Here is a 12,292-nt window from a genome sequence, read left to right as displayed (position 1 = left end):
GCACCGTGCAAGCCTTACTAAGAGGCCCCTACCGCGGCACCCCCGGATTCTGAGGGACACTGTGGACCGCGGCTGCAGCAGCGGCCACCCCTCGCACTCATCCACCTGCTCCGGGGTTCAATACCTCCGCCCTTCCCCTCAGGGCATGGCCCTCCGGGGCGCACCTCCACGGCGAGCACCCGCCGCCGCCACCCGGCCGCTGCCCGTCCGAGGAGGCGGCAGCCCGGGGGCAGCGGCCCGTCCCCACCGCCGGGCGCCGCTGGTGTTTACCGCCTCTCCCGGTAACGGCTGCCGCCGGGCCCCGTCCCCATAGCAACGCCGACGGCCTCGGCCGCGGCCCGAGCGGCAATGGCGGGGTCCGGCGTGGCTCGAGGTATGAGGGCGAGCGGTGAGGGGCGGCCATCCGCCGGGCTCCCTGCGTCCCTGGGGGGCTCCCTGCGTCCCTGGGGGGCTCCCTGCGTCCCTGGGGGGCTCCGCGCAGCCGCCGGGCTGCAGGAGCCCTCCGGCCTCCTACCGCAGCCTTGACCCAGCCTCCGCCCTGGCACGCCGCGCAGCGCGGCACGGCTGGGGCCATGGCGGACCCCCCGGGCTCCCCTGAGGGGCGAGGCCTCCCCGTGCCCGCCTCACTTCTGTGGCTCTCGGCCTCTCCGGGCTTGACGGGCGGGTCTCAAGCCCCCCTTTTTCTTCCATTTAAAGAAAGTGCCTGGGGCGGTCATTGGGGGTTCTATGTGTCCATCGGCCTGCATGTAGGGTGTTTTAACAGTGGGATCAACTTTACAAGGAGAACCTGAGAGCCGTTTGTTAACAGCCACAACAGAGGCTTTCGGCTGTCAGGTCCCCAAGTTTCTAATAGCGCCAGGAACTAATGAAAAAAAACCCTGTGTTTTCACACGATTTCCTTATTTCTTTAAAATTTGCGAGTTGCCTTCTTCAGTTTCCCCTTCCCCACTTCAGGGGTTTAAATGAGTTAAAAGGATCTAATCATTCCTAGCTATGTTTATTTCAGATTATAGCAGCCACAGACATATTGCATTTATCATTTGAGAGATCAGTTTGGTCAATCTCTGACTATGTTTCTTTGCTAAGGTGTACACCTTTGATACTGGTTGAGACCATGGGAGCCGCATTAGCAAGAGCAGCTCAGTGGACTGCTGCTGGTTCTGGAAATGGCACACTCGAAATCACTCCTTTGAATGAATCTCTTTTAAATCAAATTATTAAGTTTGCAGAGGACTTCAGCACTAGACATCCTCAGGAAGCAGTATTTCTCTTCAGAGAGCCCCTTGAGTGGAAAACGCAATTGGACTGTTCAGTATTTGGAAAGGGTTACAAGATCAAGTAAGCCTGAAGTGCCACGTGTTTTGAAATGTTGGAGGTGAACTATGAAGCAAAACTGTGCTCATTTGTCATAAAGCCGTAGTGTATTTGAGAGGCTGAAATGGGTGGGGTTTTTACTGATTATATTGAAAATTTTGAGTTAAAATTTGTAGGATTTTTGAGAGTTTGAGACTATCTTGGTTGTGATACAGACATAGTTAATGATTAATACAACTTGCACTGTCTATTCCTAAGACTTTTTACTCCATGTGTCTAACAATGATTAACCCTGTGATTTCTGTTAGTGTTAGGAGTGGCTCCTGTGTGGTGGGTTGACCCTGGCTGGCTGCCAGGTGCCCTCCAAGCTGCTCTGTCTCTCCCCCTCCCTCAGCTGGACAGGGGAAAAAAAACAATGAAAGGCTTATGGGTCAATATAAGGACAGGGAGATCACTCACCTATTACTGTCATGGGCAAACCAGACTCTACTCATGGAAATTAATTTAATTTGTTGCCAATCAAAAGTCAGAGTAGGATAATGAGAAGTAAAAATGAATCTTCAAACACCTTCCCCTGCCCCCTCCCTTTTTTTCTGAGCTCAACTTCACTCCCAATTTTCCCTGCATCCTTACCCCAGTGTGGCACAGGGGGACAGGGAATGAGGGTTGGGGTCAGTTCATTACACATTGTCTCTGATGCTCCTTCCTCCTCACACTCTTCCCCTGCTTGAGCATGGGGTGCCTCCCACGGGAGACAGTCCTCCACAAACTTCTCTAACGTGGGTCCTTCCCATGGGCTGCTGTTCTTCACAAAACTGCTCCAGCCCATGGGGTCACAAGTCCTGCCAGCAAACCTGCTCCAGCATGGGCTCCTCTCTCCATGGGTCCACAGGTCGTGCCAGGAGCCTGCTCCAGGCATGGGGTCCCAGCCTCCTTCAGGTGTGTCCACCTGCTGATTTGCAGTGAATAAATTGGTCTACCTCAGAAGTTTTCTGACATACAGTTTAAAGAAATTGTATATGCTTTATCATGTGAAGCTTGAATAACATTCAAGATTCTTCTCTAAAATTTGCTGTTTATTTAAGTTCTTATTTTAAAAAGATACCATTTAATTTTTCTAGTGGAGCAACTGTTCAGTCTGAAGCCAAAGATAAAGATGGCCAACCATTGCTTCTTCTCATGGCATCAACTCTCAGAGTTCGCAGTTTTGACCAGCTGTCCCATTTGCTACAAATTGCTATGGAAAAAAAGTTAAAGGAAGCACGGGCATGCCTTGAAGGTTTCCTTTCTTTTTTTTTTTATATATCTTTCCTCTCTCTTAAAAAGTATGTCTTCTCTTTCATGTTTATGAAATATGAAGAAAGACATGCCTTCGTTTTAAGTATACGCAAAGGTGTTGATTCATGAAGGTGGCTAAAGGTGCTGATGCAGAACTTAATGAAGTTTCTATTTCTACTTTTATTTTCACAGAAATCAACAACAGAGAAATCTGGAATAAAGTTAAAATAAAACTGTTGATTCTCATATACAAATTCATGTATACTGAGTAATACCCCAGCTATTGCAACAGACAGTAGGTTTAAATTTCTGAAAAAGAATGTCTTATTGGAGGCTAATAGCAGTTTTTCCTATGTTTGTAGTTTAATCCTCTTTTAAAATGTTACATCCTTAAAAAATAGCCAAAGAAAAACTTATATGCTTAAGACATTCTTACCTGCACAAGGTTCACAGTGAGCACTTCCAGGTCCTTCTTACAATGGCTTTTAAAACATAGGTACGAGTACTTCTACTGTGGCATATTCAAGTCCTAGATTTTCAAACTGACAGGAAGATCTTTGATATGCTAAACTGGATGTCCTCTTCTCATTGGAGGCAGAAGAGATCAGTAATATTCTTTGGTAATATTAGTAGAAATTGCATCTGCAATACTAAAATATAAATGCTCATACCAGATCAGATTTCAGATCCATCTAATCCAGGATCCTGTCACTGACAGTGATCAACCATGAATAATAGGGAAGCGTAATATGGACAGGGTATCATGCAGAGGCGTTCACAGATGCACTTCATTTTCAGGAATAGAGGAAAATAGTTTTGTAAAACCCATTGACATGCAGTTATGTCAGTGTTTACCGAAAAGAACAGCTGGCATAGCTGAGGAAGTAATGTGGCCATTGGGAATGCTGCTGGAAAACTTTAAAGATGTTCTTTTAACACTAGATCATATTTCCAAAATGATCAATTTTCAGTGAGTTAAACCCATTGATTTCCTGTTTTGGTGATCAGCCAGGCATGTTTTCTGGAAAGGGGGCTGTTGATAAAAGGAAGTATTTAATATTCACCTCTCGGTTGAATGAATCTTCATCTTTGTTGTGAAAACCAGTTTTGTTTGTTATGAAAAATTTCTTTTTGTTCTTAATATTGTCATATTTTTAAAATTACATTTCAAATTACAACAGAGGGATCTGAAAGAATACATCGTGCAGTAATATTTGAATAACTGAACATTATTAAAGTTCTTATTGTAAATTAATAGCATCAAAATTATTCGGTGGTTGAGACAAAAAGTGTTTGTCTTGCATAATCATTTTTAACATAGTATCACATTATATGATTCTGTTTCATGTTTAAAGCTAACAGAGATCCTATAGGGAAAATTCTTGGCTCTGAATATGGGACCGTTGAAGGAGAAGATATGTCCATGTTGCATTTACTTGACAAAGTGAAAAAAGATGATGACCCTGAAACAGAGATGAAAATGAAAATCTTTCTTCTTCTTTATCAGCTGGATTTGCAACTGCTTAATAGTTCTTTGAAAGAAGTTTCACAGTAAGTGCATTTCAAATGAAAGCTAAGCATATCAGCCAGTGCATTTTTTGGTTTTATTGTTAAACCAGATTGGTTTCAACCCACAACATGTGCTTTTGGTGTGACATAAAGAAATTTATTGAAATAACTTTCACTGTTCACTAAGTTATTGAAAAAAAGTCTTTTTTTTCTGAAGATTTTGCTGTAGGTGTGGGTATGCAAGTGTGTGTCTATGAGTGTGAGTTTTTTTATTGCATATGTTTTGTGTTTTGGTAGCAAATTGAAGTCATTTGTACAAACAACAAAGTTACAGTTAAATATTTTCAAGTAAATGTTTATTTCTTCATGGAAGCATATTAAGTATTATGCTGAGTCTGTTTCATAGTTAGAAGGACTTCATATTAGCTGTGGAACTAAAATTGCACTAAACTAACAGATAAAATTAAGAAAAACAATGGAAGATGACCCATTTCCAGGTTTTTGTTGCTGCTATTAAGACTCAATGTAAATGAAAAAAATCATGTAGTATTCTCTTTTCATTTCTCTGAGTATATCCTTTCAATGAATACATTTTAGACCATTTTCTATTAATTGCAGGGACATAAGGCTAAGTCCAGCTACTATAAATAATGAAGTGAATCTTCTCAAGAATTTCTCTGGGAAAGGAGGAGATACAGTACTGGAATCACTGGAATATACATCAGGTCCAGATCTGATCATATCTCACATTTATATATACCCTTATTAAAATACTTGACTTCTGTGTGAAATTTGCTAAATTAATTTCAATAATAAATGTAAAGTGTTTATTTCTACTTTAAAGTTATAAAGTAAAATAAAAAGTATTTTCAGACATGGTATACTGTTCTTCAGCCTTTACTTACAGAAATAATCTCCAATTATATGAATATATTCAGTGGAAGTAGAGGAAGTGAACTGAGTCCCTGATCCTGAAAAGTGCTAAGCACATTTGCAGTTCTTGGTTGGATCAGGCCATGGGTCACAGAGAGCTTTGCATGATTAATTCCTAACCGTATGAATTCTTAAGAGTAAGGTATTGTTTGGGGAATTTGATTGGTATACATGTTATATTAATCGTCAAGTGTAACTATTAAAAAGTACTTTTAAACTGGATAGAAACACTAATGCTAATTGGTTACAGATTACATATTCTCTAATGGATGCCGAGCTCCTCCCTGGAGACAAGTGCATGGAGAAATTTGTTATTTAGTCATCAAACCACATGACACAGATCCTTTGTATGTCACTTGCAGCACAGCAGGAGTGTTTTTAAATGGAGTAAGTAATAATAAAGGATACCATGGAGTAATGAATATTTTTATGTGCTAAAATCAAAAATCAATCAGGTTTAGGGTAGCGGTATTGAGGCTGTAAGACCTGCAGAGCTAGTTTATTGATACAGAAGGAGAAGACAGTAATAAATGTATGCTAGTTTTCCCATATGTTTTGAATGCCTTTTCTGTAAGTTTTATACTAGGAGTGTGTTCTGCACTCTTTGCTAGCAGTGTTTGTTTAGTCTTTAAACGTGGCCTAACAGTCCTTCACACTATTCCTATTTAAAGGTACTGTGGGACTAGATGCCTCTCTAGTGCCTTATTGCTCTTGATCTGAGGTTTAATATTACTGTGTGTGGCTAATACAACTTGCTTTTGTCTTTTTATGAATGATAAGCAGTTATTTCTCCTTTCAGTGGAAGCTTTTTAGAAATTATCTCTTTCTTTCTACTTTTTATTTTGGTTACCTCTTTCCTTACAGATAGGTTTTGTTTAGGCATAATAGTCCCTGATCTGTATTAAGCAGTGACCAGATATCTTACATTCATTTTGAAGAGAGACTGATGTCCATCAGGCGTAACCCCACAAGTTGATTTCCTAAGAGTTAAAAAATCCAGGGAAATTTTGACTTAGCGTGTTTTTAATGGATGAAGCTCATAAAGCTTAGGCTAGTCAGGTCGCATTATTTTCTGATCCTTTAGACATCTGCCATACTGCACTGGAAGCTCATCTTGCCATAAGCCCTAAATTCTTTTCAGTGGAACTACACAGAGTACAATTAACTGATAGTAATTACTTGCAGAACTCTATGTAAGATCTTGATTATCTATTGGGATCCATGGAGATGATCCATGCATCTTTACAAAGCATTATTGAAGTTTGGTGGACTCTGCTGAGCATGAGGCTTCTGTGTCTAATTCATTACAGTATGATCTCTGTGCTCTTTAGCACTATTTCATGATGCAGATCAATTTACCTGTGTAAGGCAATACTATTAATAATTTTGAATTTATTCTTTTTTTTAAGGGTCAGCTAAAGGGTAAAGATGACATTCATTATGAAAGAAAAAGTGATGTATATAAAGATATTGTCACATTTTTAAGGGAGCGATCACCTAGATTTGTAGAAAATATGGCTAGACAGGTACGTATTTACTGATACTGGGTGTATATTCTACTTTGTACAAACGTACATTGTACATTGGTAAGAATTACATTATAAACCTGACTGAATGTTTATGTTCTTTATCAAAGATAAATCTGTGATTTACTGAAGAATTTTAAAAACTCTGAAACGCATTTATTATTTTTCTTTGGATTTGTGTCAGCTTCTACTAAATATGTTCCTTTTGTAAACAGCAAATAATACACTATTTCACATATCGTTCTATCATACCTTATTATGAGGTTTGATCCAACATGTGAGGTCAGTTTCTAATTTTGCATAAAAAGTTTTTCTCATCTTCCGGTGTTACTCTTTATGGAGCCCTGGAAATGTTAAAGCAGGAAAATATGATATCCTTACGGAAAAGGTCAGCTTTTTATGACAATATTTTTCTGTGATCGAAACCAGTCAAATTTTTATCTTCATTCTTTGTAACCCAAATATAAATAATAGCCCAAGTTTTTTATGAGAACTGCCTGATTTAAGTATCAGAATTGAGAGTTATGCATCCAGCTTACACACTATGTTACTTCAGCCACTGTAAAATGCAAGTGTTTTGGCTTTTATTTAGAGCTCTACATTAGCTAAAATCACACAGTGCCACTGCAATTTTAGCTGTTTCATCTTTCCTGATAAAAACTTGTTTTTTCAGATTTCTGGTATGGTTATAACAGATTAATAACTTTGTGGTAAAATTCATTACAGGCTAAAACCTGTCAAAAGTTTTGTAGTGGTTATTTATATGCAATTTTAATTATTGCAAGAAGGAAGTATTTGACTGGGAAATTTCCTCATTGTTTACTTCTGACTTTCTGGGATGTAGGGCTGATTTTATTTTTTGGAGATATAGATATTTGTCAGTTCTGAAAGAATAGAGCATTTCAAGTTGTACACATAAATACAGTAGCTTATATTGACAGTAACGGAATTAAATTTGTAAGTTACTCTGTTTGAAAGTGCAATAGGCTCCAAAATGTGTTTTATTTATCCCATAGACAAGTATTTTTAAAATATTATGTCTGCATATTGGTTTACATTTCATAAATGTGACAATATATGGATGTTTTTAGACACAGTTACTGGTAATACATTTTCAAAGTGATTTGGCTTCATTTGATGGTCCTGAAAGGTAAAATATGGTAATAATTTAATCATTTTTACAAATACCTTTCTTCACTGGTTTTCTGCTCTTATAAAGATACTGTAGCTATTCAAGAAATGTATACACTGATTAAGTAAGAGTAAATAAATAGAATTTATCCTATTTTCCTTCAGTTGTCATATAAATCACTTAGTATTCCCTGACAGTGTAAATAAGTTTATGCTGAAGAGTATAAATTATACCATTTAATGGTTTAGGAATATCATACCATATTGGCTTGCTGAAGAGCTGATTTAGTACATTCTACATTCTAAAACTGGAATTTAAAAACTTAATACTGTAGAGCTGCAGAGCATTTGTATTTGAGGGAAAATCTTAGAACTCTGAAAAGCAGAGAAAAGCTGTATTTCCAAGGTTGTCTGCATGAAATAAATTATGACTGGAAATAGTTTTGATTTATTTTCTGAGGAGAGGAGAGCTTCAAAAAGTTCATTACATACACATATATTGCAAAACCAATTAACTTTTATAATACCTTCTTGATCTTGTTTAAGCTAACGTTTAGAATTGCTGTGTTGGCATATAGTGCTGTAGGAAACAGTTTTTAATGTGCTTAGCTGGTCAAGCTACAGCATCAATTCCCCTGTGGTTTGTCTAGTTTGTCATGTGTTAAATTGTCTTGTCTAGAGTACATTTTCAGCATGAGAGAATTAGCATGAGTTAGTTTATGATTAGACAGTTGGGTCAGCAAGCCTGGAACAGCTGATTCACATCAGAGACTAGTCAAAACCAGACCATACTGTGACAGTCTCCTTAAAACTGCCTTGAATCAGATACATGAAGGAATGTCTTCACCTATCTGGTAGTGACAGCTGCAATAATAATAATAATAAGTAATGGTTGTATGCTGTCTTTCCTGTAAAAATTGAATATGTTCCAATAGAGAATAAGAGTTGACAAGAGTCCCTTCTGTTCTGGATATTTTTGATCAGCCATGGGACTAGGCACAGACAGCTGAAGGATTGGTAGGTGCCACTCAGCTCCATTCTTGTATGTGGCTTGATCAACAGTATTTTCTCCTGAGAGACAGAAGATGAAAAAAACCTAAATGGAATGTGTTTATATTAATTCTAAACTATATAAACTGAAATTACTTGGAACTGAAGTCTAGCAGTTTATCATAGCCTATTTTCAGTTTTACGTTCATTATTTTTTTGTGGGAATTTTTTGTAAATCCTTTATCGAGGGAAGTAGTTTTTAGCTAAATTATCCATTGAAAGCAGAATGACCGCCTTTGCAATTTTATATCTTAAAACTCATTTGGAATTAGTTTCTGTAAAAGTTCTTGTGTCACGAATTATTTAACATATTAGAAACTGAACAACACCCAATATTCAGGTTTGTTCAGGAAGTTCCAAATTCAGCTAGTTCATTTATTTCAAAAACTTTAATTTGCACACAGTAACAGCTACTTTTCAGATTAATATTTCATTCTTTTAAAGGCAATTTGATTTTATGCTTATAATCTAATTCTACATTTAATACATGCAGTTTTTAAGCAGAGCATCCTGGAATTGTGCTTATAGCTTACTGCTTTAATATGCGTTATTCATATAGCAATATCACTGACAAACCATGTCTCCATCTTTTATTAGGAATATAATTTTTTTAAAGAACCAACATATGAGAAGAATTATCAGCGTATGGAAGTAGTTGATGCTAAGGTCTCTGGCCAATCCCAGAACCTTTATGATTTTACAGAAAAGAATGTATGTGAGAAAGTGAAAAGTTCTGCAGCAAGAAGGAGATCAATTGACAAGAAGAAATTTGAGCCATCTATGAAGTGGAAGAATACTGAGCTTTCTGCTTCCCATAGATAAGTAGTTATCTTTATAATTGAATTTTCCTATAGATCTCTCTAAACTGTGCTGATGTTTGGACTGCATGCTACAGGTTTGCATTATTATCTTAAGTTAGGAGCAATAAAACAAACTTTACTACATGTTAATTTCTGAGAAGAGAGTACGCACTACCAAAGAGATTTCTCAGTTTTCTTCTGTCGTGCAACAACTTTGATGATGTTATGTCATTTCCACAGCAAAGCAGGGAAATATCTTGCAATCATCTGCAGTACTGGTCCTCCAGGACTGTGATATTATCATATTTTTGGTGTAAAATGCCCTTTAAATCAAGACAGAGTAGACAATCGAATCTAAACCACACTTTCTGAGGGAGGCAAAAGAGATCCAGGATGGAAAAACAGGATGACTCTTACTTATACTACCAATTTTTAATGATTTCATATTATATGAGCCACTTTTCTAGCTCTGCTTAGCAACAGTCTTCACTAATGAGATTATCTCAAAGTTTGGACGCCCAGAAATAGAGTATACGTACATTGGATATTGTTGGATTTGTCTCCTGGAATCCAAACGTTTCCTGATTTTGTGTTAATGAAGAAGAACATCTGAAGGAAAGGCTTTGATTGCCATCCCAGTTAAAAAAATCAGTACCTTCTCAAGTCTGCCAATTTGACATCTTGCAAGAAACTTTTTAAAGAGATTTTGGATGTGACCTAGAGTCATCAGTTTAAAAAATGTAGTTTTCCAGGGACAAGAGCTTATTTTTTTCCACAGTCATTGTTACAGTCTGTTGTTAGAGTGAAATTGGCTGAAATCATGAGTAGTAGTACTTTTTGTTGTGACTGTGATAGTATGACCAGCCCAGGCTCAAAAAGACATTTTGTTTTCACAACCTTGTAAATGAGGGACAAAAAGGAACCAGAGATTGTGCTCAGCTAGGCCTAGGAGTCATCTTGGAATATGAGGAAAGCAAGATATGTTGTATTCAGCATGATCAAAGCTATGGAACACCTTCAGTGTGTGAAGAACTAGGTAGACTAGAACTCTTCTGCCTGGAAAAAAGATGACTGGGGGACAGTAAGACAGATATAAAAAATAATGACTGGAGAGGATAAATAGGAAACAGATAGTCACTGTCCATTCTAATACAAGAATAAAGGGCATCAAATGAAAATGAGCCAGTGAGAACAGTTCAGAACAAAGGGAGAGACTTCTTCATACAACACATGGCTAGGCTCTCAGATTCTTTGCCACAGGATGATAGAGGCCAATTGTTTATGTGAGCTCAAAAAAGCAATCAGACACATTCACGGAAGAAAAATCCATCCAAAACTGTTAATACAAGGACTATCAGGAGTTTCCTGAATCACATTTTGCTGAAGAATATCTGGAAAAAATAATTTCCATGTTCTTCCATTATGATTCTGCTGCTACCTGGATAGTTGCTATTGGTCATGGTTGGAGATGGTATCCTAGCATAAACAGACCTGTGTTCTGTCTGCATATACTCATTCTTTGTTCTTGTATCACATACAGGTCAGCATAATATAATTTTTCTAATATTTCACTATTTTATTAATGCAAAATTAGCCAGTTAAGACACACCATACTTTCTTTTTAATGAAATTTATTGTGTAGGTGCATAAGCTTATATGTACTGACATAATATGTGTCCAACTGTAGCTTTTTGGTTCTATGTATATATATATATATAAAATAATTTTTTTTTAAATAAATGTTTTAGTGACAAGGCTGCAAAAAAAGATACTGAAAAAGAAGGGAGAAGTAGTACTGTGTCTCTGAAAATCAAAAAGAAAGCCAGTGGCATTTCTTCTGCATCTGTTAAAATACAACCAGCTTCAAAATGGTATGGGTTACTTATTTTTCTTCCTTCAGTTTTCTAATTTTTGTTTTCCATATCTACAGTAATTACCATCATACTTAGTATTTGGCAATGTCAATTATATTTTTTTAATTCTGTTATTAGGCAGTGTTGTCATACCTGTTTAAAATGTGCTTGTACATGTTAGTTTATACCTGTTTAAAATAGGTGATGCTGTTTATTTATTTTTAGTAAAACATCAGGCAGGTTTGAAGATGTTAGTGGAAGTTCCTCAGAGACTGAGGAAGATGAAGAACAGCCTGTGCGTCATCAGGAAGGAAACACTGATTTGCCATCAGAATACTGGGGAATTCAGAAACTTGCAAAATATTTAAAGGTAAATAAGAAGTGTTGATACATTTTATAAAGAAAAAGCGGCTACTCTTTACCTTCTACATCTGAGGACAGCAGATCAGCTCCTCATCCTTTCCACCTTCCATATATTTTAGAATAGCCCTGCTATGTAGTATGTTCAAATCCTGGAACTGTGGACTTTCCTATCACGCATTTTTTTTATCTGCTATTTTTGGCTTATATAGACCCTTAGATTAAACCATCTGTTCAGTGTTATTTAAAACTTAAGATGGTATAATTTCTTTACTAATTATTGGGTTTCTGTTTTGCTTTTTGGGTGAAACTTTCCAAGATATTTCTTTATGTGGATAATAACTTTCAAGAGTTTTTATTAAAACTGAATACTTGCCTAAAGTCTTTCATCAACTATGATTAATGTATGACTGAAGTAATTCTAATGTGGTCTTGTGTCTGGATAGATGCTGTTAGTGGACAAGAAAATGTATGATAAACAGGCATCCTCTAAAACAAAAAAATGGTTTTGTACACAGACTTGTTGAAAATCTTTTGG

The 12,292-nt window shown here is 37.3% G+C and overlaps 1 protein-coding gene across 1 annotated transcript in view; it reads left to right on the top strand.

Annotated features, from left to right (window-relative positions):
* Positions 1–357: 357 nt before the first annotated feature.
* ODAD2 (outer dynein arm docking complex subunit 2) overlaps positions 358–12,292 on the top strand; it is an 89,455-nt gene continuing 77,520 nt past the window's right edge. Inside the window, exons 1-10 of the mRNA XM_074892436.1 lie at positions 358–373; positions 1,087–1,338; positions 2,436–2,593; positions 3,948–4,143; positions 4,720–4,826; positions 5,285–5,421; positions 6,444–6,560; positions 9,339–9,559; positions 11,275–11,412; positions 11,620–11,764. Coding sequence (XP_074748537.1) covers positions 1,115–1,338; positions 2,436–2,593; positions 3,948–4,143; positions 4,720–4,826; positions 5,285–5,421; positions 6,444–6,560; positions 9,339–9,559; positions 11,275–11,412; positions 11,620–11,764 — 1,443 coding nt within the window. The 5' untranslated portion in view covers positions 358–373; positions 1,087–1,114. The remainder of the gene's footprint in view (positions 374–1,086; positions 1,339–2,435; positions 2,594–3,947; positions 4,144–4,719; positions 4,827–5,284; positions 5,422–6,443; positions 6,561–9,338; positions 9,560–11,274; positions 11,413–11,619; positions 11,765–12,292) is intronic.

Source organism: Strix uralensis, chromosome 1 (assembly GCF_047716275.1).
Source record: "Strix uralensis isolate ZFMK-TIS-50842 chromosome 1, bStrUra1, whole genome shotgun sequence".
NCBI lineage: Eukaryota > Metazoa > Chordata > Aves > Strigiformes > Strigidae > Strix > Strix uralensis.
This window is presented reverse-complemented; position numbering and strand designations above follow the sequence as displayed.